Genomic DNA, 24,422 nt, shown 5'->3' with positions numbered 1-24,422 from the left:
ACTTCTGACCTGTCACTTCATCAGAAAGTCTCCAGGTGCTTTGATTGGCAGGGAAGGCATTCCTCTATCTCAGTCATAAAAAGCATAGTAAATCGTGACAGATCTAGGGAAACTGCAATACAAAAAGAGTAAGAATTTCAGGCAGTCATGCAAACAAGTGAAGGTTTGAGAGCAGGATTGGAAGCTGCTGCCTTGAGCTGTAACTCACTCCTCTCCCCACAAAGAGGGCTGATGCTCATGTCCCATCTGCCACCCAGGAGGAACAGATCACTTTGATCACCATGGTTGCTTCTGGACAGCAAGTCAAGGCAAAGGTAGCGTCGGTTGCATGGGTTTCAGCTACAGTGTGTCTCTGGGAGCTAGAGCCAGAGCCTGCTGGTGATGGAGGAGTCATGTCCTGAGGCTTTGCCAGTTCCTCACTGCTCCCCTGCTTGCTTGGTGAGAGTGCAAGGCTTCATGGTTGGATCTCTGCAGAGGCATAACAATGAGGAGGATCTGTCGTGACGTACTCACCTGTGGTCACATGGAGATGTGGTAGTGGATTAGGCAGGTCTTTGGTGTGATCACTTATTTCTACTCAAATTCACACTCATGCTGGCAGGTTGAAACAGATCCAACTTCTTGGCAGATCAATCAGGCGTGAAACAAAATCTGCTTGCATGGATGTACCTTGGTGCCCAACTTGTCTGGAGTGCGACATTGGTGGAGGCATGCCTCTTGCTTTTGGAGCCTCTCTGAGTGACAAGCTAAGGGGGCAAGCCCCCAGGCTCTGCTCAGCAGGAGCTATGCATGCACTGCCCTGCAGCCTCTAGCATCTCCTGCCATTAGGGAGCAATGGCAAGGAACGAGATCATTATCTTTTAAAAAATACCTTTCCTGCTCTGCAGCTAGCAGAAGTTCAAGCAAACAGGACCAGTACTTCTGTTTCTTAAAGGACCAGCAGTGAGCAACTGTTCAGGATCTCCAAAAGGCCTCCATTCCTCACCCTGCTTTGTGTCATAACAAAAGGATGTAGCTAATTCCTCAAACGCTTTAGCATAGTGTCACGGTGTTTGCAGCTGTACTGGTGAAGGATGTTAATTCAGGATAGATACCGAATGGTGACTTCTCCAACTCCAGACTTTGTCAGTGGGTTCCTGCAAAGGCTCGTAGGACCATTCTCCAGCCTTTCAGGCTGTCTGTGAAACCTAGACTCCGTCCCTGTATTTGGACACATCTGATATGGAATGTTAATGCTTTGGCTTCTTGACACTGGTTGGTGGCTATGATTGCTCTCCTCTCCTAGAAAATGGATTACAGGAGCCATTGTCATTGTTGAAGAGAACTTTCTGGATGTGCTTCATCAGCACAATGGGGAAATTTCTGGGTACATCCTGATCCTGTCACAGCTGACAAGGCATGGAGACACCAGCCTTAGGAATTGGGCTATCCACACTACCTTCATTCCAGCCTCACTGGTCAGCTCTGAGGTGGAGCAGAGTTAAAACACCATTTCTTCTCCCATCTGAGTCTAACCTTGCCAGATGGGCAGCAGAATCAGAAACAGAAGGGGCAAAGACCCAGTTTTGACTCTTGACTGTGTGTGAAAGGACCCAAGAACATGTCCAGGAGGGTTGACCTTCTCTCTGCCTGGGGACTTCAGAAGTAGGAGGAGATACTCCATTCTATGGCCCAAGCATGCTTAGATAGGCTGATTTCCAAAATCCCATTGGGCCCGAACAGTCTCCTGGAAGTAGGTGCTGTGCACTGTGATCTTAACATTTGAAAAGGTCCCTCTTTTGCTTGCTCTGTTCCTGTTGTGGCAGCATCCCACAGCACTGCTAGAACATAGAAGCTGTGTTGGCTTCTGAGAGAATGTTTCTCTTCTCACAAGGGACAGTTCTTAACTTATTACATAGATATGGCTTTCAGGCAGGACTGCTGACTGTCTTAAAAAACAAGTTCTGCTTTAGAAATGGAAATAAAGCCTAGCCTAGTAGTTTAGAGCACAAGCTGGACTTGAGGGGTCTGTCCCAACCTGGCTGACAGCTCCCACTGTGACTGTGGGCATTACTCCTTCCACAACCTATGCCACCAACACCTGAGGTCCCCATCTGTGAATATGGACTAAGCTTGCCTGCCTTGCTTGAGAGGTGAGGCGCTGCAAGCTCCTCGGATGCAGGATGTTCTGCTTCCCCTGCGGCACTAGCTGCACAGCAGGTACGATGAATTCCCTTTTCAGGGTAGCTGCTGTGCCTGACAAGCACACAAGCTTTGTGGAGCTCCTGGGTAGATTTGAAGATCTTACACTCTGAATATTGGCACACAGGACTTACTGATCCTTGTAGGAAAGCAGCATCAGGTCAATTCTCTTTCCATCACTCTGAAAAATAAACACTCTTTGGTTAAGCCGTGAAGCTTTGGGAAGTATCTGGATGAACTGAAACAGCTGAACTATGATGAACAGTGAGGCAAAAATAGATGAAAATAAAATCCCTTTATAGTTGGCAAAGAGGGTGCATTGTGTCTTTACCCTCCATTTTGGCTAATTTATCACAGGACAAGTTCTGTGGTGCCTTCAAGGCTGGTGGTGTGAGTCCTCATGCCTACAGCTCAGTGCCTTTGCATGAGAGGTCAACATGGGATGGTGAGGTTGATTGCTTTGTGCAGCACATCCAGCTTACAGCTGGCCCCTGATATTATGGCACTGTGGCTTGCAGAGCTTCCCTTTGATGTGAAGTGGAGGAGGAGAGAAAACAATTTTGCCTTTGTAATCCTGAAGGTCTGATGTAAGGTTACATAACTGCTGGGAGTTAGCGGTGGAGCCTGCATCTTGGGGTGGGCAGGTTGAAGAGGTTACAGGTGTTAGACATAGTGGGAACTGGTGGTTGCAGTGGTGCAGGATCATCAGTGAATTGTCAATGGTAACTCCAGACATGAATCTTGGGGCTCCTAGACAGGAAAATACCCATCTGGGCAATGGCCATAGTAGCCCCTGATTGCACTGGACTTGGGTTAAATTTCCCCTAGCTGTGCTGAGGCCTGTCAGACAGGACACACAGTGCTCTTCGTGCGGACTGAGCAGTGTAGGTGTGTGCAGAGGTCCTGGTCTGTCTTGGCTGAGCAGTTTCCTCGTGCTTTATATTGGCACAGATCTCATCTCTGCCTGGAGATGGTGCTGGAGAGCTCTCTGGGCTGCCTGCTTTACAGGACTCTGGCTCCTCTTTTTCTCCTCAGAGCAGGTGAGCTTTGAGGAGCACATGCTTAGAGGATTGAGTTGTGTGGAGTTGACTAAATAAGATAAGTAGGTCCCATACCGATAAAAACCTTAGGGACAGTCAGCAGTGTCACTCCCAGCTGTGCAGGGTGTTAACTGTTCAACCTCGTTTTTCTCCTCAGTCCTCATCCAGTGAAACCAATAAGTGCTGCAGTGCAGGAGGTCTCCAGTGAGAAGAAGCAGCACAGGTCCAGCCTGACAACTGCGCTGAGCAGTGGCCTGGAGAAGCTGAAAACAGTTACCACGAGCAGTGTCCAGCCCATGGCACAGTTCTCTCATCCAGAAAAAACAGACTCAAAGAAGTTAAAGGTAGGATCCCACCGCCACATTCTCACCTCCTCATGATGTTGCTTTATTGGTGACAAAGAGAGCAGAAAACTGGTATTAGAGGATGTAAAACAGGGTCCTGCTACAGCATGAACAGAATCACGTATATTAGCCACAACATCCTTAATCCTACTTGCACAGAGTCCCATTGGACTCTCCCCTTCCTCCATGACATGGCTACTGATCCTTGTCAGCCCCTCATTCTTCTCCCAATGATTTCTTTGGTTTGAGTTTTTATGGTACAGTATGTGAGCAAATGGCTGGTTATCTGCAAGATATCAGTATCTGCAAAACGTCTCCCAAGGTGAAGGATGTGATCGCTGCCTGGTTGGGCCTGACTGAAGGCCTGAAGGGTTTTGTCTCCTGGTAGAGATGGAGGGAAAATGGTTCCTGGAGCCTTGTTAAAATACTGCTTGTCTGGCTGTGTCTCAAATGCTGGCATGTTGAGGCAAGCAAAACATCTGTGTGAAACATCTAAGGGTATAGTCCCGTGGGGATGCCTTCTTGACTTCTTGACTACTGCCATTCCATGCTTGCCTCCCCAGCTAAGCATGTAAAATGCTGCTGCTGCGGTTCACCTGGATGGAAGGACAACTGCATTCCCGCTATATAAGCCCTTTGCCATACTCTGTAGGCAGTTCAAGTCATAGGTTGTGACCACCTTGTCTTTCCCGGGACAAGATCTGGCTGGGTCCTGTTCCCCTGTGCTACTCCAGCCTGTTGGCCGACCCCAGCTCTGCCAGGGGACCTGACCTCCCTAGGACTCTTGCTCTCTGGGAACTTTTGAGGGGTCTTTCTGCTCTTGTCTTTATTCTCCTCTTCTGCCGTCATCTAGATCTGCCTTCAGCTGCAGGGGAAGGAGGAAGCCCCAAGGCGAAAGAATAGTTAATACTAGGCTTCATTATGCCAGGTTAATTTAATCATGCTCTGTTGTGTCCTTAGCTTCTAACTGCTGGGGGACAGAGGTTTGAAACAGTCCTTGGGGAAACCCTGTTCACGTCTAAGATGAAGACAGATTCACCAATGGAAGTGCTTTGTGGTCATTTCTGGCCATATGGAGAACTGCCCCGTGTGAGCTGCACCTGTCTGTGCAGCTGTTCTGTATCCAATATTTCTGTGTGATTGTATGACATGCAGAAAAGCTGTTTTGTAGAAGTATGAAGTGATAGCTGCACATGGTCTCGGGCCCATTAGGTCAAACTTGGCAAAAAGAAAGATACACTGTTTGCATTGGTTGGTGCTGTACCTCCAAACTCTAGAGGGAGCAGTAGTTTTCATTCAACTCACTGAATATTTCTCTCGGTTTCTGCCATAGGATCCCACCTTACCAGACCAGTCAGCCAAGTATTATCACTTGACCCATGATGAACTCATCCAGCTCCTGCTGCAGAAGGAGAAGGAACTTAGCAAGAAGGAGGAACACATCCATGAACTGGAGAATTACATTGACCAGCTGCTGGTGCGCATCATGGAACAGTCTCCCACACTTCTCCAGATCCCGCTGGGGGATGGAAAGACCAAGTAACCTCTCTGCAGAGACCAGCATCACTTGCCTAGGGCACTTCTCCAATAAACACGCTACAAACATCCCTGCACTCCCCCCTCCTCTTACAAGAGGGCTCCAATGGCTTAAGTTTGCAGAGTTTAGCAGGAAAGGTTATCTGCTCCTTCCCAGTCCAAGCTTTCCCTTGCTCTGGCTCTAGGGAACTGTAGGGTGATGGGCTGTCCTCCACCCAATGGGGAGGAGCAGAGTCCTCCCCAGGAGGCCAGTACCTCCGTTGGTTCCTGTCATTGTGACCAAGTGGCATCTTCTTAGGCACTCATCCTGCTAGTGCTTTAAGTGGTTCATGGATGTTTAGGAGTCAGAAACTGGCCGCCTAGCCCTTGTCTTCATCCTGCTACTGCTGCTCTTCCTGCCCACCCTCCTCCACATCTCTGAAATGGTATATCCTGGCTGATGGACAGGGTTAAACTAGTTGATGCTGTATTGAGGATACTTAAACTTGGCAATGGCCTAGCCGCATGTTACTGTCCACTGAGGATGCTGGGCAGGGTAGCTAGGGGAAGAGACTGTTGGATGCCTCTTTTCCTTCCTGTCCCATGTGTCATACCCCATATTGAAGGGTCTCCATCTGAAGAGCCAGCTTCTCTTTGTACCTGACCATGTTTGAGATGCTACAGAAAGTGACAGTGTTGGAATTGGAGGCCATAAAGGACTTAAGCCAGTGTCACTGCCTGATTGTGAGCTGTGTCGGTACCCTCACTGCGTGCATGCAGATTTGTGACGCTGCCTTAGTTATTCAGCTCAAAACTAAATTCATAATCTGGAGGAAGGGCCAGTGGTGGTTTGTGCAATGTCAGTATGGTAGAAGCTCTTCTCTAACACCACTCAACCCATCACCAGGCTGGCTGGCACCAGTATGCACTGGGGAATCCCATATGTATAAACCACAGCTGAATTTTCTACTCAGTATTACACTCCCCCTTTCCTGTGTTCACAGGGATTGCTTTTCACTAGCTACCCCATCCTCTCCACCACTGACTTTGTGTTGACTTTCTTAATGCAACAGGAAAATGCCATAAGGACAGAAGCTAGTGGGAAAGGAAGTCTGACTGCCCAGCAATCCATCCCTCTGTGCATGACATCCTGTTAAGCCAGACATCCATCAAATACGTGAGAATACATTCTGTAAAATCTAGCAATTCAGTAAAAGATGTAGATCATCTAAAAGCCAGTATTAATAACATGGCTAGGATTACATCAAATCTGCACACCAACATCAGGCCTCTGATGACTTGGGCCCACTATTAGATGGTTGAGGCCAGCTGTCAGGAGTTGAATGCTTCTTGCTACTAACTGTTGAGCAGCCATATCAAGCCTTCTGATTTACTTGGTTTAATAATTGCAGGTGATGTTAGTTTGAGGTTGACAAGTGATGCTTCTGGCCATGTGGGAGTAGAGTGTAGCTTTTGATTTGGAGATGCTGTTGAAGCATATGTAAAGGAAGCAGCTCCCTCTCTTGCTCTGTCTGCTTTTGGCTGAAAGGATCAGTTGCTGTAGGACTTGAGCTGTCTTTACATGTAGGACACCTTCTCTCTCCTGTAGATCTTCAAAAGTTACTTGATTTTGTTTAAAGCTCTATATTCTTTTCTCATTATCTGTTTCAACATAGACCGTGACTAAAAAATTGTGCCTTTTGCAATAGAATAAGGGGAATTTTCTACAAAAAAAAAAAAGGCTCTAAAAATCCAATTCTCCATTCAGGGTAACTCAGTTTGACCAGCTTTTGTTTCTCTGCTAATTTGAGAGGAGTGAGTTTATTTTTAGAAGCAGTTAGCAGAGCCTTCCTATCTCTAATTGCAATTTTGTGATTTTGGTCCTTGGCAAGAATGCAAGTGACATGGGAGATACATATATTAAAAGATGACATGGAGGGAAGAGCATGGCAAATGTTCCAAGATAAAATACAGCTGAATAAAGACAGTATTGGGTCATACTCAAAGTATGAGATTAGAGAGGGCTGTTGGAGTAAGGAGTATCAGTTTAAAAAGAGATTTGGCATTATTGGTAACGTTTGGTCATATCTAGCCTGTGGACCACTGTATGAGAAGGAGGCTCTGTTTGTGCCTCAGATAGAGGGGACTTATGTTCTGGTGTAAGGGCCTGTATTTGTCCCTCTTTGTATAAAGTACCAAGAACTACTTGTTGCCTATACAATCAAAGGATCTCCTGACCTGAGAACTGAGTTCCCTTTCTGAGTGTTTATCTCTTGTGGAGAATCCTTCTTTTTACCTAAAACCAGGCAGGGAGGCATTGTGGAAAGCTAGAAAGCAGTACAGTGTCAGAATAGCCATGTAGCATGGGAAGGAAGGCTAGGAGAAGGGGTGGCCGCAACAAAAGACAAAAATACTGAGCTGCACGGGCTTATGTCAGACGGACCTTATTAAGAGGGGAGGTGTAGAGCTGAAATACCATATGAGAACCAGTTGTCCTTGCTGGCTCTCCATTCTCTGCAGAACAGCTGCTTCCCTGGACTTCTCCCTCATGAATGGTCAACAGTGGGAGATGCCTCAGGCCATCTTTTAAACTGCTCTTCCAACCTGCAAAGTAGAAGAAACGCCTTTGAGACCAAATCAGGGTGCCAGCAGCACCCCAGTCCTCTCCCCTTGGATGCCTTTGGGGCCGTTTGCCTCCTGGCTGCTCTTGTGAGGTTTTTGTTGTGGTTATGTCTCCTTCTGAGGATGACTGTATTGTAGGTGCTCCCCACACACAAGTGCCAATGTTTTTAAGAGCTTGCTACACCTCCTCCCTGCCTCTTGCCTTCCCTCTCTCTCTCTCTCTCTCTCTCTCTCTCTTCCTTTACATTTAACTGCCTCTGTAAGCCCCTCTCTGCCTTAGTCAGCTCTCTGCCTTTTTTCCAAAGCTTGAATGTATTACACTTTATATATTCAAGTTTATCTCAGAGCTACAGAAGACTGTATCAGGTGTATGGCCTTTTCAGCAATATGAGTCTCCTTCCTGTGACCTGCTTTCCGTGCGTCACAACAGAGCGGTGTGGTCCCTGGACTGCCTTTCACCACCGGAATCTGCTCCATGTCAGACGTGGTTAGAAAGCCAGCAAAGCAAGTTGGGCCGAAATGCTCACACCTCAACTTTATAATAGCAGAGCATCTCCAAAGGATGCGGTGGGTCATCCACAGTCATGGTGGTGGGATACAACATGGGTACCTTAGCTTCTCACGTTAGACAGGGGCTGTGGGGAAAAAAAAGAGTGATAATGACAGCCAAGGCTTCCATGATGTTTCATGTCTGTCCTAGAGCGTGTGGAAGTCCAGAGGTATCTATGAATGACAACTGTGTTTAGCAAAGGACATCTTTAAAGATGCTGTTGGCTTTGTTCTCTTGTTTCTTCACCCTACTGTGCTGTAATCTTTTTCCCCTCCAAACAGTTTTTATTCTCTGCATAAGCACAAACAAGGCTTGACTATACCACGGAATAACATTGAAGACAGAGTCTACCTGTGTAACTTTTTTTGTTAAAACCTCTAAGTTACCAGAAAAGGAGCACCTAGACATCTTCTTTTAGAGAGGGAGCAAAATAAAGAGTTGGGGAAAAGGTTCTAAAGTTTAACATTTCTCATGTCTCAAATCCACATTTAGTGATTTATTTGCAGAAACAGGGAGATGAACAGTACTTTTCTCAATGTGCAAGACAACACCTGGAATGATGTTGCTCTTTGCTGAGCCAAATGAAACTATTTTAATGAAGCTGCCTGTGCTGGTAGCAGCTTTTCAGTGGTGCCATTTTAAACAAGGCAATTGCAATAAATCTGTATTTTTGTCTTGCATCTCGATCTGTCCTTCACTTTCCACATTCAAACTGTTTCATAGCTTTTCTGCAGTATGCTAATAGTCACAGCTGTGCTCTGCTTTTGTTGTCTGCTCCCCATCTTTTTTTTTTTTTTGATTTTAAAGAACTCTGGTCATGTGATTTATTTTTGTCTTTATTAGCTCTTCTGACCCAGAGTTACAAGGAGGGACAGAAGAAAAGCCAAATTATATCCTGAAACTGGAAAAAATCTGAAGGGATATGGATACTGAACAGTGTCTTGTAAACTCAGCATTATGACTTGTCTGTGAAGAAACAGGAGTTTGTTTTGTGTTATAAACGTGGGGTGGAAAAACATCCTGAAACTGGAGGGAGAGGTGTTGGGGTGTTTGGGGTTGTTGGTTTCCCTGTACTTCATGTATGCAGGAAGTAGGTTCTGTGTGTTTCATGTTTTAATAGTAGCAACTAATGTTTATAAAGCTTGTTATTTACGTTTTAAGCACTTTAAAAAAATAAAAGTTGTTCAAGCTGTTCCTAGATACTTCTAATTTATTGACAACAGCATCTGTGCTGATAGCGCTTGGACAATGAGTGACATTTATCTGTGTATTTTCTGAAGTAGGATGATGGTGTCTAACTTCTCCGGCAGTTTCTCCACACTGCATAAGTATAATTAACAGTCCCAAAGGAGCCACTGCTGCGTGGAGGCTCCGGGGGGGGTTGTTGCTGCAGAATTACCCTCTGAATATTGCTCCTTCCTGTGCTGGTTAGTGCATCTCAAAGGGGTTAGCCTGTAAACCCAACGGGTTAGAGCTCAGACCAGCTTTTTGCTGAGTCCGCTTTGATGTGAGGGCCCAAGCTAAATGACCTGGGACTTGATAGCACCATAATCCCTCTCCTACACTTCAAGTTGACAGGGTCTCGTTCACGGTGCGGCTCTGTGCGGTGCTTTAATGGAGCAGGCTAAAGCATCGCGTGTTCTTGCACACGCCTTACAGCGGTGCTCCTGGCTGAAAGGCTGCCGACACTTGGCTTGGGTGGCCTTGCTGCCCTAGGGGATCAGATGTGCCTACAACACCCTCATTGTGTGCTGCGGAGGTTAACCACACGGAGCGGAAGGGTAGAGGTTATTATTACATTCCTGAGGATTTGTGAAAAATTAGCAGCTGAATTGAGGAGAGAGACCCTAACTGCACCATGCTGGAGGAGGAAAGGGGAGCTCAGGTTGCATCTTGTGCCTTAGAGTTCAGCCTCGGGGGCCTGGTGAGGAAACCCAGCTCCGTCAGCACTGCTGTTCCTGGGAACGCATTGAAGAGGACCTTTGTGCTTTTGGCAAAACAGGCTGAAGTGTGATACATTCCCCTGGAACAAGTGTGAGGAGGAAAGGGTAAAATGGTGACTGCGATTCAAAAGGTCCTTTGGGAAAAGAAGGCTGGTCAAATACTGTTCAACTTCATCAGCAGTCAGTCAGTAAGCGGGAGCCAGGGCTCAGTGCAAAATCCTGGCAACACCTGCAAAAACAGGATCATGCTTCTGCAAGGCAACAGACTTTACGGACCTGCAAGGATATCGCCTCTCCGAGGGGGGTGGCTGTAACGCTTTACGGTGACAAGCCAGTGTGTGCGGACAGCCAGTACGGACTGATCCCCAGCTGAGACCTTCGCCTCCAGCTTCTCTGTCCTAATCCCACCCACCTGTTTTACTCATCAGCTGTTTCCCTCCTCAAGGCTTGCTTTTTTCTTAATTTATGCCTTCTACTTAAAAAAATTAACTCCCCTTAAGCTTTGGTAAATGACTTTGCTGCTCCAACAGAAGAGTGTTTCGTTAGCTATAATCCCAGTTTATTTTTCATCCATCTGGATTGCAGTCAGTTATCTAACCCGGCACCTGTCTGGGGGGATCATGTTAGTGCCAAGAGCCCAGATCTGCTGGGGAGGAAATGTTCAGTGTGCTGCTCTCGGGATCAGGGGGGCTGAACTGTGACCCTCTGAAAAACTATACTAAGTAAAGACAGCTTGAAGTTATTGAGTTCATGCGGGTTTCTCCTGGCTGCAGAGGCACATGGGGTAGAGCAGAGCAGCAGTAATAAGAAGGCCGTGGAACTGTAGTTTTTCATGCCAGAAAAAAGGGGAATCTGAGGCCATAGTCCTGCTAAAACAGATGTATACACTTACATATCTCTGCTTGCTTGAAAGCTTGAATGCAGATTCAGGGCCAGGGACTCCTGTGAAATTTCTGTTCATGCAGGGAAAAAAAATGACGGGGTTTCTTGCTCAAAGCCTGAGTTTTCCTAAAACCTGACTTTACGGAGGGAAGCCATCAAGAAATGTTCTTGTTGCTTTCCTTGAGAATGAGCTCTCAGCCCAGTCCTGTGCCCGGCTGTCACGTGTTGGGTGACCACCTGAGACTCAGAAATGTGCCTTTGAGCAAGTTTGTCAAAAAACAATAGCTGGTGGCTCTGTTCCTTCCTCCCCACCACCAAAATGGAAAGAAATGTTGATTTAACAGTGGTAATCTAGGGAAGCAAAACTCCCCTTTCTTCCCCCAGCCACTGAAATGTGAGTTGTCAGTCTAAATGTATCTAGTTAGATTGATATCATCCAAAGAGTTGAGTTCTTTCTGGTATTCAACCAAAAAAGTGATAGTCTTATGTCACTCCAAATGTAGTTTAAGATAAACAGATTCTCTCCCCTCTGTTGTTATAAAACATTAAGTGTCTCAACATTAGGGATTGTATCCATTATCTGGCTCTAACTGCAGTGGAAGGGAGGGGGATTTGCCTTGTACATAGACTGAGAGAAGATTTGGAATCTAAATGGCATAATAATATTTACTGGAGAATCCTAACAATCTTGCTGTGTTTACTTGCGTGAAATATAGAATGAAACCTTTGGAAAAGGAGGAAGAGTTGCCTCCTAAAGTATTAGTCATAACAACTTTTATTTTCTAACACTGTTAGAGCTTCAAGCAGTGTCAGACCCCGCTTAGAAAAGAGCAGATTCTAGATTATATGCTCTTCAGGATGAGGATTAAAATCACACTGCAAGTAGAGGGATAAGGAGTAAGGAAACAGTAGTACAAACAGAGCTGAAGTGTGGCTGTATCTGATCTGAAAGTAAGGTCAGATCCACACTCACCTGCACAGACAGCGTGTCGCAAGAAGCCTGCAAGCATCCAAAGCAGCGTCTGCGCCACAACTGTTTGATTAAAACAAGCAAACAACTAACTCTGAGGACAGCGTACAAGGACAGCAATGGATACACTTCGGTAAATAAAACTTGTTGTTAGACCAGATCTTTGTTCATCCTCCATCCCCAGGGAGGTCACATTTTCATCTGAAACAGCACAGTAGGGCAGAGAATGGACATAAGGTGATGTGATGCTGGATGCCACAAGACTGTATCTGAAACAAGCCTGTTGATGGAGCAGATTGGTGCGGTGCAGGAGGTATTCACATATATATATCGATTATATCAGATACACTTCAGCTGAAATCTAATTTTTAGCTGAACAGTATTTCTAATGGAAAATGAATAAGAAATGAGAAAATGACATTTTTTCTATTTTGGGAGAAGTTCCTTTCTGTTCCTCAAGTCTCTGGTCACGTATCAATTTGCAAACTAACAGCAACAAAAAAAAGTTTTTGCTAGTGGATCCCACCCTTCGGCAGGAATTCTGCTTTCCAGTGCTCGTAGAAGGGGCAGGTATGTACACTTTGGCAGCGCTGTCCTGGGCTCTGCTTTGAGGTCCCGCACATCACGACGCGGGCTCTTCAAAATGACAACCTTGAAATGGTAGGTGCAGAAATTTGGTTTGGGGCTCTAAAGGGTCACAGTGTTGCCACTGATTGATGATGGGTTTTTCAGTGTGCAGAAAACCTCTTTGTTGTAAGGACCCTGGCATGTTTTGGTTGATCTCAGCAGAAGCAAAACTGTTCTATTTCACCACGGTGCTTTTCGACCGTTAATTTGGATTTCCCCCCATCTGTTCACCCCTCTTTTCTTTCATGAAGCAAACTCCCATAGAAGATTAAAGCTCCAGTAAAGCGAGGTTTAACTTTGCCCTTCTCATATAACCTGAGTGACACCACAGGACTCCTTCAAGAAAATACAACCATGAGGCTGAGGCTGCAATGCGGCACATGGTGTGTGAGCCCAGGTGGAGTGGCAGGATCGCGTGAAGCCTGGAGGGTGGCACGAGCGTCCTTCCCCTGCTGCTGCTCAGCACAGCCTCTCGCCCACCTCTTGGCCATCCACGATGGGGCAAGCACCTGGGCAGTGACATGAGGTATCATATCTGCAGTAAGCCCTGTGCTGCACCCCTCTTCTGCTGCTTTTCTGCCTGAAACTGCCTGACGGATTTGGGATTCAGTGGAAGGGCTCAGTGGGGACTTGGCCTAAAAACAGTTGCCGTTGCTGCAGATGGAAAGGGAACACAAAACATTACAACGCCCATGAAGCAGAGCAGCGTTTCCACACCAAAATGTTCTGATGCTTATGTTTTTCACTGTATAGCAAAAAAAAAAAAAAGAAAAGGATTTTTTTCCTTCTGGTACATTGTTTAACTCCTCCTTAGCTGGAAGGTCCATCTATAACCTGCTCTATATTTTGTTGCCTTTATTTCTACTGTGCCAAACCTTCCTCTCATGCCCTGACTGCATTTCCGACTTCACCTGCATCTCTAGTATTATTCCTGGCTTTTTGCTCTTCCTAGGACAACTGAGCCTAATTCTCTGAACAATTTTGCAGGCATTTGAAGGGCCAGACATTTCTTATTCTACTAATCTAGAGAACAGAATTCTTCATATGCCTCCGTTAGGCTCTCAGTCCCACTCGAATCTTGGCTTTATCTCTACAAATCTTAATACTCACGAAGCAGACAAAGAGTCTGCATCAAAGTAAACTTATTATTTCCAGGTTTCCTGTTCTTTATATTTAATCGGGTATTTTAAAGGTCAATAGCAATTGTTAGGATATTGTAACGCCAAAGTAAGAATACATATTTCCACAAAGAAATGATGAATCTTCAGTTTATTCGGGACCTCTTGAACTTTCATCTTTCTCTGCATGATTATTTGCTTGAACAGTCTTCAGAGTTAAGGCAAATGCCTGCTATCTGTGTCATGTTCCTGTGTGTCCCAGCAGTCTTCTGTCGCCATGCATATTCTAGCCGCTGTGTCACTTGTAAAATGGCATTTGAGTCCCAAAATTTAAGAACATTTTGGAATGAATCCTTAGTAAATTGGTCAGAAACGTTCCCCCATGAGGTAGATGGGCTTTTAGGAAAAGGAACATAATTCTCATCCAGTGGCGGTCCGTTGCCTAAGAAGTTTCTGTTAGTGCCTAAATTCAACTGTTCTAAGGAAGAAACTGTTCTAAGAAAGGAAAACACTGCCATGGCGGAGCCCCCGCTGCACCCCCACGGCCATGGCTGCACAGTGAGGCGGGCAGGACGAGGCCCAGTCCTGCGACCCTGCGTGGTCCTACAGCCCCGCTCTGAAGAGACCCGGCCCCGCCATGCTGCCCCTGACCCGCCTCCCTCTTGCCTCCCTCACAGACTCCCGCCAAACTACACTTCCCGTCGTGCCCCGGGGCGCCGCCCCCTCCGGACTCCATCTCCCATGCTGCACCGCGCCCACACCATTGGCCGGCCGGAGGGGGTGTATTGGGGTGGGGGAGGGAGGGGAACGCGGGGACGCCATTTCCCAGAATCCCCTTCTCTCTCGCCTCCGTTGGAACTCCATTTCCCGAGAGGCGCCGGGCGGGGCGGTAAACTACATCTCCCGGCGTGCCGCGCGGGAGCTGCGGTGGGCCGCAGCCAATGAGCGCGGCGGCGCGGCGAGGGGCGGGCCCGGCGGCGGCGGCGGGGGGGAGGCTGTTTAAAGTGGCGTTTGCGGCGCGCGAAGGGGATGGCGGAGCCGGCGGACTATCCCCCTTTCCAGCTGGGCAAGCCCCGCTTCGAGCAGGTACGGCCGCCGGGCGAGGGGACTGCGTGCATGCGTGTGTGTAGGGGGGGAACGGGCCGGCGGCGGCGGCGGTGGTCATTGCCGGGCGCGGCGTCGCCACCCTGGACTTCGCCGCGGAGGAGAAGCCCCCCCCCCCCCCCCCCGGGACCCTCACCGCTCGCCCCCTTCGCCCGCCCTCGCCTACGGCCGCGCGCTGATTGGCGCGCAGCCCCCCTCCTATTGGTCCACCGGGGTGTCACTCAGAGCCCCTCCGTCGCCCCCACCCCCCGCCCCGTGGCGCCGCCCGCGGCGGGCGGTGATTGGTGCTTCCCGCCGTGCCCCTGTGGCTCAGGGGGGCGCGGGACGCGGCGGGGAGCGCGAGGGTCGCGAGTTCGAGCCCCGCTGCCGGGGTGGTAGGGCGCTGTGTCTTTGCACAGGCAGGCGCTTGGGTTGTCCCCCGCTTCGGGGCAGGGGGACACCCGGCGGTGCTCACTCACTCACCCTGGGCAGGGCTTGTGCATGGCGCTTGGCCCTGCTCCTTGCAGTTGGTGGTGAGGAGCCCAAGGTTGAATGGAGGTGAGGAGCAGAGCTGGCCCTCGATGGGGCTGGCACCCAGCCTGTGAGGCAGTGGTGGCATGTCCCTGGCCACCCTTGTGGCCTCTGCTGGACAGGGCCACCCCAAGGTGGCCTGCAGTGCCCTGACCCCGGCATAGTGCACAATCCATGGAGGCCGTGGCCCTGGTCCTGGGAGAGACCAAAGGTCCTTCTGGCTCCTCTTTGATTCAGCAGCGGAGAGCGTATACACCAAGGGCACAGCAACGCTTCTCCCTTGCCTCTCCCAGCCTTTAGGAGCCTGCAGCTGAGGGACTTCCTTGTCAAACCTGTTAGGCCTTGATGGTTTTCTCTTCTGTGATGTTGTCTGTGTGTTTTAACTGATGGAAGTTTGTTTTGTTCTTATTTTAATGTCAGAAGGAAAATTGGGTTGTCTTGGTACACCAAAAACAGGTTTCATAGCATGTCAATTTTTTTGTTGTTGTTCAATAATAATGTGTAAGACCTACATTGCCAAAAGCAAATACTGGACATCAAGAAAGCCTGCCTGAATGCAAATTTGTGTAGAAGGCTGTCGTTAAACAGCTGGTGCATTAAAGCAAAAAATTAAAGGATGAAAGCAGTGTAATTTTATGCTGTTTTGTGCTAGAGGGTTTGTTGCTTCTGTATGTGGTGGTTTAAGGTTTCTGCTTTGTTCCTACTTGCTTTAAGTTGAAGTAGCACAGAAATGCAATGAGTTTTCTAAGAGATGTTTTGGAAAACTCCAGCCTGTGCATGACAGTGAGAGTGCTGGTGTAGATAGCTCACCTACCTTCCTGTTGCTTGGCACCTCACACGGCATGCAATGGGCTTGGGAAACGGCGTGATGGAGAAGCTGTTTGCATTTGCATTGGTGGGACTTGGCAACAGTAGGGGGAAAAGAGCGGGGAGGTTTCCTGGAGGAGCTGTGCTGAAGGCGAGGTCCTCAAGTGAGCAAGGCTGCAGGATTTCTGGAGCTGATCCAGGTGAGGCAGAAAGAAAATTTGACCTCGCCCCACTAACTGGCTGTAAATGCTCTGGAGAAATGGTTTTGGTCTGTTGATTCACATGGCCACTTAACAATCTAAGTGCCTATTTACATGAGCATGGTTATTGCTTGGCAAGTAGAAGCCTGATATTCATAAAACCACTCTAGATGAAGTATTGCATCTGCTGACTCTGTGGAAGAGGAAACGTGATTTCAGAAGACACTGGAGGTTGGGGAACTGTAGAAATACACAGCTACCCATTTCTCTGGGTGTTCAGTGGCTTGGAAATAATTAGAAAGGCCTAAAACAAAGAACACAGAGGTAGGAAAAGCCAGTGCAAGTTCTGGCATGGTTTGTCTCCACTGTACTCCTATGGATACTGAAGTTTTGGTTTCCCTAGTTATCCTCAGGTTCGGTGCTCTAGCTCAGCTAATAAAGGCTGTTCTTCATGTTCATGAGGCAATATCAGACTTCTAGTATGGCTAACAAAGTTTGTCTAATCTACTTCAGCTACTGTTGATTTCTTTTTTGAGCTAGATAAGACCATTTTGAAATGGAATGAGACACTGTTTCCATCTGCTTGTCCATAGCTATCAGCTCAAGGAGTTGGAAGAACCTGCTCGTTCCCCTCCTACCTCTGACTCCTGGGGAAATCTCTAAGGAGATAGTCTTTCCACTATTTGCTTGAAGTCCCAAGCAACAGGACCACTGCTTGTGAATCGTCTGCTAAATGCAGATCTCGGCTCTGCTTGAGGGAAGCAACCTATTTTGGTTGTGAAGAAGTCTAGTTGCTGGTTTACTGTGTGGTGCCAACGCTTTAGGAAGCAGGCAAAAGTGCCTCTTTTTCTATCATCTTGTCTCCAGAGAAGGTTGTCCGCATGACTGCGGCATAGGACAGGAGATCAGTCTGCTGGTGGAGGGAGCTTCTTGTAGTAACAAGCCTTCTACACCAAGGGGCTATTTCCCCATGCTGAGAATCGGCTCGTCTGCATAAACCAAGAGACGCTCGGGCTGAGGAGACAGAGCTTTTTAATAAGGAGAGGAGGAGGAGGAGACGCTACTCCCTTCTAGACACCACAGATGATTCGAGGCACACTTGGCAGCGTGTCAGGCACAGAATCGGTGCATTCTGTTCATTAAGGAGTGACTGTCACTTGTAGCAACATTTAGAAAATGTTTCGAGGGGTATGGCAGGATGTTAATGATTGCATACGTATTTGAACAGAGCTGTCCTCTCTTAACTGAGGCTTCTGTGAAATGAGTTATGTGGAAATCCACCCATGTCCTAGAGGCTGAATCCTGCTGTTGGAGGAAGCGCCCTTGGAACTGGATGTTTTGGGGGGTGTTTTGCTGGAGGGTCGCCCCAAGCTATGAATTCATTTCCCTCTCGTCTCTAGTCATTGTGGTCCCTTCCTGTAAAATTTTCTGCTGCTAAGCAGTGTGACGATCCGATAGCAGGAGCCACGGTGAGAGCTAGAGCATGGGTCACCTGCTGGTATCCCACACTGACTGCTCTGAGCACGTCACGGTAGGCGAGTGATGGGGACTGGAAACCCATCTGTGCAAGAGCTCCCACTGAGCTGCTAGCGGGACTCGGCAGGGTTTTGAAGTGTGGGATAGACCTGCCTTGTGCTGGAGTTATTTCCAATCAACCTGTGAAGTTTTGCTCGGCAAATCCCATGCTCATGCTGCTGCCTCGTGCTCCCCTGCAGCACAGCATAGCACCCTCCTTCCTGCTCTCTGTGTCCTTGCAGAAAAGCTTCTGGATGGTCTGATTTGGTATCTGGCAGCTTTGCAGGATCATGGAGCAAGAGGGAGGCTGTAGCGCAGCCAGAGGCTGAGGACACCCACTCTGCTCCTGCACCCAGAGAAGTCTGGCTGCCCAGCTGCAATTTGAGATGCTGGATCCTGGCCCTTCCTCAAGCGCTGGTGTCGGTCAGCTGGATGCTCTCTCCCATGATGTGACCTGGTACAAAGGTTTTAACTTTAACTAGAAGATGAGACCTTTGATCTTCCTCTTTGGCTCAGGGAGAGGAAACTGGTATTTGTTTTGTCACCTTGACCATGTTGTTTGTCAGAAAACTGAAGTCTCCGGGGCAGGTGGATGGTGTAGATGAAAAATGCTGACATTAATGTGGTAGATGCAAGCACACCTGAAATATGGTGATCCTTTTATATTGACTGTTCGATGGGTTCCCCCCCGCTGCTTGCGGCTCGAGTGCCTTCTTTCAAATCCTTGAGGTGGCCCGTTGCGGCATTGTATCTGTTTCAAAGGTCTCGGGCTTAAGCAGTCCAGTTAACAAAGAACGTCTTGCTTGTTTTGTAAAGCACTAGCGGCGCTTGGGGTGGCTGTTCAAATTGTGGAAGCTGTCCTTTATAACGACTCTATCCCCTTCTTCACCGACATGCTAGCTGGAAGCAAGGCTGTGGCCCTTTAAGAGGTGAGCTGGCTAAAACTAGGGCTGCAAGAGATACAGCAGCGGAGCTGCATGAAGCATCTTTGTCCTTGAGGAGGAAAACAAGGGAAAGTTGTGTGCTAGGAACAAAAACCTTGGAGAGAGAACTTGGCTTTCTGGGGATTTGGTTCAGAGGGTTTCATTCTCTTTTCAGTATCCAGAGTCCCAAGAAAGGAACCAAACAAAACTTAGGACAGCTGATGGAAAACATCCGTACCCTGCAGAACTATTGGAAATTATTAAATTCCCCTTCTCCCACCACTTACTTTCCAGTTCACTTGTTTTTCTTGATCTTTGGACAAGTCACATTGGGTCAAGCCACTTTTTATGCACGTGCATGTGAGGTTAAGGCTCTTTCTAGCAGAAATAGACTGTTTTCAGGTAAAAGAAGAAATAAAGATGACAGGCCTGAGAATCGATGTGATAAGGGTTCAGTTGCCTGGCAAGTAGCTTCAGGACGTTCAGCATACTCTTTCTTTTCCCTAAAGAATTTGCCAAGTGCTCCCCCCTCCTAGAGCGAAAGCCTTAAATGCCTGTTCCTAACGCTCTGGGGTCCTTTCGCGGTTGTCCGTGGCCCGCACAAAGTAGACGCGTCTCCCCTCTATCAGGAGAGACGAGGAAGCCTTTCCTGCAAAGGCTGGGTCAGATGTGGGTGAGGGTTGTTTGCCAAATGGTAGCGTTAAGTGCTAGATAGAGGAGTTCAACTGACACTCTGCTTATCTTTACTGGAGCTTAAACAGTCCCCCAAGGTTGTCCAAGCTGTTACGGGGAGGACTGCGATCTTTGCCCAGCACTGATCAAGAAGTGAGCTAACTTTCTTCACTGCTGAAGTTTAAATGATCACCCTTAACACACAAAACTTGTTAGCCTGTGTTATCCTCTTTGCTAAATAGGAAAAAGAGAAGTGACAGATCTTGAAGGCCCTGTAGGGGAAGGAGAGGGAAATAGAGGGGAATAAACCCCAAACAGACCTGTAAACGTCTTTATCCCTTGAACGGTTCAGTGTGTGTGTGTTCACTGGAAGCTGTGTGTGGTCATGTAGTCCATCATGTGCTTAGGATGTTTTTTTTTTTTTCCTGTTGGCCAAACATGTCATTTTTATGACTGCAATATTAACAACATAATTAGAGACACGCTGTTGTCAGAGCTTGACCTTGCAGATATCTTCAGACTTTGAACTGAACACATGCTAATCTCGTAGATGTCTTACAAGGACATTTTAGTGCTAAAAATCATTTTTCTACTCTTTATATAGTTTAATCTGATAGATTTAAAACACAACAGGGTTTGTTACCCCATTAACGAAACCACATGGCTCCTGTGTCCAAGAGAACCCTTGCGATAGCGTACAGATAAAGAAGCTCTTGATTAGATACGCCTCTTGGGAGCCTGATGGCTTGCTGCGTGCGTAGTGTAATTGCCGAAAGCCTCTGTATAGGGGCAGCAGGAGGAACAAGAATAATAAAACAAACGGTGTAAGGCTAACACAGAAGTCTGGTTTCTACTCATGCTGCCTTGATTAATGCTATTTTCTTTCCATTTAATAAAGTGAATGTAACTCCATTCTCCTAGCAGCCCCGGAAGATCGCTGTGGAGAAGGGAGTTCCTTAAATCTCGTCTCATTTAAAACTTTGTGCCGTGAGTCAAGCCCTTCAGGTGAAGAAGGGATGACCCCTTCCAGATCCAACTATGCTGTAGCTGCTGCAGTTAGAACTGGTCCATTCAGTTTTGCTTTTGGAACTGTGAAGGTCACTGGTGACAAGCTGGGAACAGGAGGCCACTACAGTGGCAGACGGTGGGGCTATTTGCCAGTGTGGCTCGACCTACCATGCTTGTCAGGTGATGATGCTTTGAATATTGTTTAAAACAGCTCACAGCTGGCTGAAAGGTGAGAAGTGTTTGCAACTGACTTAACTTTTGTATGCAACTAGGTCCAACTCAGTGCCTAAAGCTGCTTGAGATGAGGTTGGCATACCCTAAGTGGTGTTTGCTGTCTTATATATGGCTTTCTCAGTCCTGAAGAGAGGTGCTGACCTGTTTATCCTATGCAATCTATTGGATTCTGTGAACACATGCTTAAAGATGAGTTGCATAGGAGAAGACAAAATACAGACACCTTTGGGTATGATGTTTATCTGTTAACTTCATGTTATCTGCCAAAAAAGCCATCAGTTGGCTTTTCTTACATCTCTGTCAGCCAGGATTGGATTTTGAACAGAAAATTTGTTGGTTTGCGCCTTGTACTACAGGATATAAACTCTTGTCCAGAGCTGGAGGAGCAGCTGGTGGTGTTACCGGCAACCCGGCTGTGCATGTACACACGCAACGCGCACACCTTCAGCACAGGACTCTGCAGCCTTAGCTTCATCTCAGTCATCGTAAGCACTTCTACAGATGCTCCCACGTGGGGCTGAGCTGCTTACAGCAAGGGTAGGAATCTGTCACTCAGGGGTCAAAACCAATGTGAGGACAAACTTCAGAAGCCATGAAATAGGCCCAGAATCCGCAGCACTGGGGGAAAAGGCAAGACTGGGGGCTGCCATCTCTTTTCAAAGTGGAAAATGATGGCTTGATTTCTTCCCTGTGGCTCTGTAAGGACATTTAAACACTCACCTGGGAAAGAAAACTTTAGTTTTGTGTGACACCCTCGCAAGGTCTCCACGCTATGGTCCAGGTTACGTTCGTGTTCCTGAGCAGACCTGTCGCTGCAGGTTCCTGAACTGTCCGAGATGCAGGACCTGATCAGCAGATACTCTTGGGCCTTTTAGTTCATACTGTGAAGTCAGAGTCTAAACTATCTTCTTTGCTTTGTAATAGGGCAAACTACAAATGTGCATGCAATTACCGCAGCTCTGCTGTCAGGCAGTACCTTGCCAAAGTGCAGTTGCTCAATTGCTTGATTTTTCTTTTCCTTTTTTTTTCCCCTGCTTTCCTAGTTTAGCTTAAATCTTTCTAATTAATTTAAAGCAAGCTGACGTAAGCCTGATTTTTTGGCTAGAAAAAAACAAGTCTATGTGCCTTTTGCTCTGACTTAATTAAATCCTTTTTAAAATTGCACTATAATTAAACTGGTAAAATTCTGTGTGTCTCCTGCTATTCTCCCAGGCTTTCTAGTTTCCTAAGTGTCTGTTTACCTACAGTTTTGAGGAATGCCCACGTTCTTTAAATCCAGGTGATAAAGAAGTGTTTGCCATTGGTCTTTCACCTGTCTCTCGCTGTCCTTCTCTCCAAATTTCTTGAGCCTTCGAGAAGCGTTTTCATTCTTGTGCTACGTATCTTAGAGTCAGCTGGATCTTACATGGCCTGCAGCACAGCGATTTAATTGAACTGGAGCCGTAATATACTCCCCTGCTCTCTATGAACCGCTGTGCTGGGGAAGGGAATTAATATTCTCAGCCACTTTTCAGAACTTAATCTTGCTTGCAGGCTGGTGAGAACTGGTACCAAAATAGCCGTGATTAATCACAGGAAATTTGTGTTATTCAGTTCTTCTTCCAAATCACCATTTACTACAACAGCTGTTACAAGAATAAAATGGCAAAAAAAGACATACCGGATGGGTATTCGGGAGCTGAAGGTCAACCTTTGGGGCGTGCTGGTTCTGGAGCTCGGTCCCTTGCACAGAATATGACAGCCAGAACTCGAAGCTACTGGAAATAATCCCAGTAAATGAAAATTCAGGATGGCTCTTGCTAAGATCTTTACTAGAGTTGCCATGATGGTGGTGCCCTGACTGGTGCCAGGCAATTCCTGAGCGGCAGGACGTGATCCTCCACACTAGTCATCTGTCAGAGGACTTATTGAACGTAGTGTTGGTTTGCTGGATGACTGCAAAGTTGGCTCAAGCCTTGAGGGAGATGGAAATCTTACTGGATGATAGTGGGCATAATGTGGGTATGGAGACAGGAATGCCCCCAGAAAGCAAAGGTTTATGTTGGCAATGACAGCGCTTCAGGCAGAAAAGTATAAAATCAAGAAACTGTAATCTTTTGCTTTTAGGTGACATTGCTCTCTTGTTTTCCCATCACTTAGACTTCTGGTGAGGCAACTCTTTCCTGTAGAAACCCCAGGAAAACATGGCAGCATCCAGCCTGATGTAGGTTAATACCAAGTTTCAAGTAGGTTTTTTTTGTGTGTGTGTGATTATATAGGTCTTTCTTACTGTTTTTCTATATGGAATACACTTCTGATTTTTTTTATTCTTTCCAGCTTTAAACTAATTTAAAGTTAATGATCTGATGGCTTCTTTTCAGGACACTAAACCTAAGGAGCAGAGGCAGACCTGAAAGATAGGCAACCAGCAAAGTCCCGGAGTAAAGCAGCTTTTTGTGGTCTCTGGAAGAAGGAGAAAGTGGAAAGTCCTGATGACTGGACAGCAGTTGAACTGACAACCGTGACTTTTTGCTTAGTGAATAGGCTGCTGCTTAGGAGGGCTGTGCAGTCAGAGAGGCAGCGAGACGCTTGGAGGCAGCCTCGGGAGGAGAACTTCGCTCAGGGTTTGAATTTGGTTTATTTCTGTGCGCTTCTCCTACGTTAGAAGCGCAAGTGTTGGTGAACTGTGCGGAACGGGAGCTTTTGCTGTGGTCCCGTGGAGAAAGATGTTCTCAGTCGTCAGTGGTTTTTTTTTTTTTTAAGTGTTCAAATTCACATAGGGTTGGTAAAAAGATATCTTCCCCCCATCCCTTCCATGGTGTTAGCCTCATACTGGGAAACAAGGCATGGAGAATGATTTTTCCAGAGTTCAGATTTAGACTGAGGAATTCCTGCTATTCCCATTTTTGTACTCATCTCTGATTTTGCTGCTTCCTTTTCCAAAGCTGGGTTTTATTTGCTTTCTTTCCCCCCCCCACAATTGTTTTGGTTGTGAGTGAGCCCAGCTTGAGCCTTCACGTGAGGGGAAGAAGCAGGAGAAGGGGGAAGTGCTTTTTTTACCAGTTACATTTTTTTTTTCTTCTCTCTCTCTCTTTTCGCTCTCTTTTTTTTTTTTTTTTTTTTTTCTTCAGATGCTTGATTAACAAAGCTGCTCTTTAAAATCTTGGCCTGGACGTGGGAGTAAATGAGGTTTAATGCAGTCACTGTGTTTGAAGAAATTTGGATTAGAGACAGCAGAGCAAGAAGTTTGCTAATAGCTTGTCTTCTGCAGTGCCACCCTTTAGTGGTAATGAGGCATGCAGGTGGGATGTAATTGAAACCAACCTGTGAGCTTGCAAACTAGGTCAGTGTATGTTAAAGAATAACTCACTGCTGCAAAACTATGGCTGATCCTGTTTATTGGGATCTGGAAAACAAGGCAGGAAGTGTTTGGCTTAAATCATGGTAATGGAGATTTAGCCTAAATTTGCCAAAAGTCCTTCTACTGCTAAGGTTAGGTAGGTGTTTGAGCAATGTGCTTATGGTGGGAATGCAGTCCCGTTCACTGGAGGTTTTGGAGAGTGTTTTTCACTTCCAAGCAGCTCATTCAAAAAGCAATGAAGTTTCTATAGCTGCGTTTTAGAGACCACGGGATAATTCAAAAAGGAAGCCACAAGTGATCGGTCAAGTCTTGCTGCC

The 24,422-nt window shown here is 47.0% G+C and overlaps 2 protein-coding genes across 7 annotated transcripts in view; both read left to right on the top strand.

Moving 5' to 3' along the window:
- Positions 1–9,450, top strand: part of RAB11FIP5 (RAB11 family interacting protein 5) — a 42,319-nt gene extending 32,869 nt beyond the window's left edge. For 5 of the 6 annotated variants that reach the window (XM_062574927.1, XM_062574926.1, XM_062574925.1 and 2 more), the window contains 2 exons: positions 3,379–3,565; positions 4,899–9,450. In XM_062574927.1, the coding sequence (XP_062430911.1) occupies positions 3,379–3,565; positions 4,899–5,108 (397 nt within the window). In that variant the 3' untranslated portion in view covers positions 5,109–9,450. The remainder of the gene's footprint in view (positions 1–3,378; positions 3,566–4,898) is intronic. The other variant, XR_009958324.1, reaches the window with a different exon arrangement.
- A 5,336-nt stretch (positions 9,451–14,786) lies between these two features.
- The window catches only part of SFXN5 (sideroflexin 5), a 111,881-nt gene continuing 102,245 nt past the window's right edge, over positions 14,787–24,422 (top strand). The window contains exon 1 of the mRNA XM_062574473.1: positions 14,787–14,878. Within this exon, the coding sequence (XP_062430457.1) occupies positions 14,822–14,878 (57 nt within the window). The 5' untranslated portion in view covers positions 14,787–14,821. The remainder of the gene's footprint in view (positions 14,879–24,422) is intronic.

The sequence above is a fragment of the Rhea pennata genome, chromosome 4, assembly GCF_028389875.1.
Source record: "Rhea pennata isolate bPtePen1 chromosome 4, bPtePen1.pri, whole genome shotgun sequence".
Lineage (NCBI taxonomy): Eukaryota > Metazoa > Chordata > Aves > Rheiformes > Rheidae > Rhea > Rhea pennata.
This window is presented reverse-complemented; position numbering and strand designations above follow the sequence as displayed.